The 6000-nt window shown below is 34.3% G+C and overlaps 1 protein-coding gene across 1 annotated transcript; it reads left to right on the plus strand.

Moving 5' to 3' along the window:
• Positions 1-2426: 2426 nt before the first annotated feature.
• On the plus strand, positions 2427-6000 carry LOC129800944 (zinc finger protein 883-like). Its single transcript, XM_055845688.1, has 4 exons — positions 2427-2567; positions 2626-3346; positions 4795-4946; positions 5007-6000. The coding sequence occupies exons 1-4, from the start codon at positions 2449-2451 to the stop codon at positions 5740-5742; spliced, it is 1728 nt and encodes a 575-aa protein (XP_055701663.1). The 5' UTR covers positions 2427-2448; the 3' UTR covers positions 5743-6000.

Below are 6000 nucleotides of genomic sequence, written 5' to 3' on the forward strand. Positions count from 1 at the left end.
AGTATCTTGTGGGATGTCCAGGAAGTGGTCAAGAAGACACTAAATTCCTTCTTGCCAACAGATACCTTAAAATATTTCACATAATAACACTTTAAAACACATTTCTTACAACACGATGCTATTGTAGACACATTAATCTTTCTCAAGAAAGAGCCAAAAAAAAAACACTTCCTGGATAATCAGAATTCACCAAAATCTGGAAGAATAGGAAAAACTTCCCTGAAAGCTTCTTCTTCTTCTTCTTTTGTTTTACGTTTTGGCTGTCGGACTCAATTAGGTCCATATAGCCATTTCGTTCGCTCACTTTAAATTTTAATTTTTTTTTTCACTATCACTTTATTTTACTTTTTAACGTTCACTGTTTTTTTTTTAATTATTATATGCTCACTTTTTGTTTATTTAGATTTACTTTTCCATGAAGTTTTTATGCTCACTTTTTCTTTTTTTTTATTCCATTATATCAGAGGTGTGCAAGAAGCCGTTGAAACCGAATTAACGTCAAAATAAGTTTGTTATAGTAGCGTTTTGACCATTGACGTACATGTTTCATTTGACGTTAATTCGATTTCAACGGTTTCTTGCACACCTCTGCATTATATCATTTACTCGTCTCTGACTAAATGCTTTGCACTGATTCCAAGCTCCACGTTAATCTATTTTCACCGTAATATTCCCTATTTTGTGATCTTCTTGAGTTCTTCTATTTACTGAGATGTTTTGTCTGTGATCAGAATTTTCCCATTTTTTCTGCGAACAATTTTTCAACTTCTCACATGTTTAAAGGCTTCCTCTGGTCTTGGTCACCAAGATTTTCCTTCCGGTCTAAATAATTTTGTGCTCCCAGTTTATTGCTTCCTCTAGTTCTCTTCCAATATCATCTGGTTGTCCCCACATTGAAAAATTTGCAACACTTCTCGCCAGTGGGGGTTTTTATGCTTGCTTTTGCATGAATTTATTAGGGACGCCGTCGGATTTAACCTCAAATTTTATTTCTATTACTGATTTCACTCTGAATCTAATTTCCTTATAAAATTTCTACTCAAATTTAATCTTTGTGCTTTTAACTTTAATTTGGGCACTCATTTTATATGATATAGCACTTATTTTTATTAATATCATAATTTTCATTATGCTCTGAATTCAATATGGACTTATCGTCGCGCTCTTTTTCGGACTGCTCTACCTGAAAGCAATCTCCCTCGCTGCCAAATGTCAAAATTATCGGCCATATTGGCAAAAATATCGCTCCCGCTTGGAATTTTCTTACAAGGTTGGTGTCAAAAAAGCAAATGGCGGGCATTGGCGGGGTAACCTTACATTTGACCTCTAGATTTTTGCAGATGAAAGTTCCCATGAAGTTTGAACAAGTTTTTTGAAAATTTAAGATAGAATTGTTTTTCGAATTTATGCAATCTGTAATTGTTAGTTATCATACTTATTGGCCCCGAGAGGTTTTTCCTTATTCGGGTCTAGAAATATAAAAAAAGTCACATTTTCTGCAAGGAAGCAGAAAATCGAAAATTCACGATTTTTTACCAAGAATATCTTAGCTCAGGAGTTAATTGGGATCCTGCAAAAAATATCCTAGATTTTTACATCCTTATAGTTTGTAATCATCCACAAGAATCGGATTTTTATCGATTCTACATAGTCTAAGAAAATTCTTTTTTCCATGGGTACCCAGAGTCCCAAAGGAGACGAAAGAGTTAATCGGGCGAAAAATTTTGTTGACAATTTTTACGTTTGATTTTAATGCAATTTTTTTTAAATTCGCTGTAGCTCCCCTTGTTTTATCATGATTCTTTATAATTGAGCTTGTGGAATTTGTGAAATTTACAATGACTTTGATGCCCGAATCTCTCGATTATTTGGATGACATTTTGCCCCATATGCCCGATTGAGAGAGAGAGTACTGTATTTATTGAAATATTCAACCATTCAGTCCGCCATACTTAATCAAGTCCTTGCTATCCGCCACGCGTGAAACTCCAGTTAATAAAAATAAATACAGTCCACTATTTCTTGATTTTGTATGACCCAGGGGACTTGGTCCCCAACATCGGTCGTTTTGCGATTGAGGTTGGTCACCAATGCTAAGGCGGCTGTGGACATTGATAATTTCACCGCGTCTCTCATCAGACAGAAATTTTGCTTTTAAAGCAAGCTTATGAATAAATTTATCTATATTTTTTACTTACAAGTAAATAAAGGCACCACAGATCTCACATACAGCACAGAAAATTTGAACATACCTGTAATGAATTAAAAAAAAAAGAATTTAATTTAACTGGAGGCATAAAAATATTTTTGTTAGGAGAATTCAAACTTTAAAAGTCTACTATGATTTTATTTTAAAAGAACACTTGAAGAAATGGTGAATATATATTTAGTATCTTGAATCTTGACGTTTATTTTTGTTCACAAAAATATTCTTTGCTTGTCAACAAAATGAATATTAAAACAGAAAGAATGAATTCTGATTTTGATATAGATTACAGCATTGTAAAAGAAGAATTTATTGTCCAAGATCAAAAAGAAGAAGTGTGTAATGAAAATAATAAAAATGAGTAAGTAAATGGGAAATGCCTATAATAAACGAAAAATTAATAGTGGTAATGTTTTCAGGGATCCTCAAGACATCCAGGAAACGCAGGATATTGTTCAATTTGTTATCACAGAATTAAACGAGAAAAGATTTGAATGTGAAATATGCAATAAGGCTTTTGCTCATTTAGCAACGCTCACAGAGCATATGGTCACACATTCTAATGAGAAGAATTCCAAATGCAACCTTTGTCCAGCTACATTTAAAAGCCTTAAAAGACTGAGGAGGCATCTTAGGGAAACACATTCAAAAGAATCTTATCCATGTAACATCTGCACAAAAGGCTTTAAAACCAAATGCCATCTAAAAAAACATTTCCAGAGCCACACGAAAGAACAACGTTTTGAGTGTGAAATATGTGGACGAACATATCTATACAGTAGTCACAAGAAACGCCATTTAGCACTCATGCATACGGTCTCAACAGAGAAAAACCCCGAAAACATCTACGAATGTGACCAATGTGGAAAAAGTTTTCCGTACAAACGCGGTTTAGGGAGACATATTGCAACCATCCATGCCTCAAATATTCAATGCCCTAAGTGTCCGGAAACCTTTCAGTTTAAGTCCCATTTTCGGAAACATATGGGTCAACACAATGTTGACGATTTAATCCAATGTGATATATGTCACATTGTATTCCTGAATCACTGTGATTTGATAGAACATGATTTTACAATGCACAGAAGTAGTCCAAAAAAAATGAAGACATACGGAAGGCAAATCAAAGAGGAACCTTCATAACGTAATCCGCAATTATATTATTGAAAATTTTATTGCTCTGAGTTTATAAAATAAAATAAATTTTCGAAAAACAAAAAAATGTTCTCAAGTTATTCAAGTTTTCAACCTACTAGACAATAAAATTTTTGATAAAAGTTTCTTTTTGATCCTTGACATCCCTTTCAAGTGCTTTGCCGGTCAAACTCAGAAGGGAAACTCCCGAAAGTGCTTTATAGAGTAGTCTTTCTTGAAAATTTTGAAGCATTCAAATTCCAATCGTTTACAAAATAGTAATAAAATTTCATTTACGGTTGTAGGGTATTGCGCAGACATCCTAGAAATTCAGGAATTCACAAAATACTCGAATTGGCTATGAGAAGGACCATAAGATAAGATTTTGCCAGGTGTCAGTTCACCAAGTGTCCCAGGTTCAAATCCCCTTTAGGTCACCAGGAATGTTTCTGGCGTTAAAGGGGTTCGAATTGCATCGAGTTCACTGCACTTTATTCCACGGAGCATGGGACTCACAACCCCATCCCTGTATAAGAAAAAATAATAATGGATGTCCCGAAATCCCCTTGTGGGAAGGCCTAGTTGGCTTAGTTCCTCTATGGAACGTAGTCCCACCATCAGTTCTCCATTTCGGATTACCGATGCATCCAGGCCACAATTGGGCCCCTTATGCTTTCCCACGCCTATTCTATCTTATTCCCCGATACGGGTAGCCTCTCCATATAAGAGCTCTGTGGGCAATCAGTGCCGCTATTATATCACAGCAGTGCATCTCGGTGTGTATTTGGATCAGTGACAGTGAATATTTGTATCGACTGAAGTACCACTTCCATGTCGAAATTCGTTCTCGTACCAACCTCTATTGTTTAGGCGGTTCACTTTTTGTCAATATACACTATTTGCATTACTAATTAATTCATTCACTGGACGAATTTCAAGCCGTTATGGCATGAGAAATCTTTTTCTACTGCTGTTCAGCTTTGAACCCGAGACCTCACAGTCATAGAGCCACTACTTTATCTACTGACCCACTTGAGGCTCTAGGACCATATACTTTAAAACAAAATTTTCACTTCCGCCTACTAAACTCTTCAAGTTTAGTCCCGTTCCGGACGAGATTCTACATTTTTTATTTCAAAACTGCTTAAAAGACAATTTTAAATTAAGAGACGTGGTGAATAAATATACATGTCAGGTATACATTGAATTGTCAAAAAAAAAGTTAACCCTCGAACAGTTACCACGTGTTAAGGTACGTATCGAAACTCCACTTTTACAGCATTTAAATTTACATTTACTGTATTTATTAACTTTTATCTTCAGAGGAAATATCAGTAAGACTATGATTCAATGCATTAAATCAATTTTAAATGAATAGAAATTGTATAATCACAGAAAATGTGATTTTTCTGATTATAGTTGATAGAGGGTTAAAAGTAATAAAATAAATATAGGGGTTTACTTGTCTTAATAAGAATAACAAAATGAATATCAACACAGAAAGTGTTAATTCTGTTCTGGACTTAGACTATAGCATTGTAAAAGAAGAATTTGTCATCCAAGACAAAGAAGTAGAATGTTATCAAAAAAATTGCGAAGAAAATAAGTAAGTAAATTAGAACTACATTTAAAAATCCACATAAATTAACCAAGCTAATATTTCTAGGAATTCTCAAGATATCCAGGAATCGGAGGAGATTGTTCAATTTGTAATAACTGAAATTAAGGACAAAAAGTATATATGCGAATTCTGTAATAAAGCCTTTACCCGGTTGTCGAATCTGTCAGAACATATGGTCACACATTCTTCTGAGAAAAATTCCAAATGTAATATCTGTCCAGGAGCATTTAAGAGCCAAAGAAGGCTCAAGAGGCATATTCTGGAGACACACACAAATGAAACCCACCCCTGTACACTCTGCAACAAGACTTTTACGGTAGGAATTAAACTAAGACGGCACCTACGTAGACATTCGAAAGAACGACGGTATCCATGTGATCTATGTGACAAGAGATTCAAAGACGCAACTACGAGGTATATCCACAAACAAGTGGTTCATTTGGGTAAAAAACGGAATATAACAAATCAGGAATGTGAGCAATGTCAAAGGATATTCCGGAACAAATATTCATTTTTGAGACATACTAAACTAGTTCACGGAAATCGCATCAAAGTTCAGAAGGTCAAAAATTATAAATGTGCAGAGTGTCCGGAAATATTTAATAGCATGTCTGATCTTCAGAAACATATCAGTGAACATATTCACGGACAAATCCTCTGCGATATCTGTCATAGTGTATTTCTAAACCAAGGCGATTTGATAGAACATAATCGAACATCCCATAGAAGTACAACAAGCACCTTGAAAACGTACGGAAGACAAGTGAAAAAGGAAACTTGATTTTTAAAGTGAATTGGACCATATGGGCTATATTCCTGAAGAAATATGTTGCCCAATATCTGTGGATTATTAGATGCTTCTTAAACTAAAATTGACAATAAAACAATTTCTTTAGAAGCAACATTAAAACCATAAAACACCTACGAAAGGCAAAAAAATATTGTAAAAGAACCGTAAAATAATAAACAATCAATTAATTAATTAATTTCTTTGTAGTACAATCAATTGTTAAAACTACAAAAATGATAAAATTTATTA

This window comes from Phlebotomus papatasi, chromosome 2 (assembly GCF_024763615.1).
Source record: "Phlebotomus papatasi isolate M1 chromosome 2, Ppap_2.1, whole genome shotgun sequence".
NCBI classification, from domain to species: Eukaryota; Metazoa; Arthropoda; class Insecta; order Diptera; family Psychodidae; genus Phlebotomus; species Phlebotomus papatasi.

Coding starts and splice junctions, on each gene's coding strand:
- LOC129800944 (XM_055845688.1), top strand. CDS start 2,449: ATGAATATTAAAACAGAAAGAATGAATTCTGATTTTGATATAGATTAC. Junction 3,347..4,794: donor AAATCAAAGAGGAACCTTCA/TAACGTAATCCG, acceptor AAATAAATATAG/GGGTTTACTTGTCTTAATAA. Junction 4,947..5,006: donor AAAAATTGCGAAGAAAATAA/GTAAGTAAATTA, acceptor TAATATTTCTAG/GAATTCTCAAGATATCCAGG.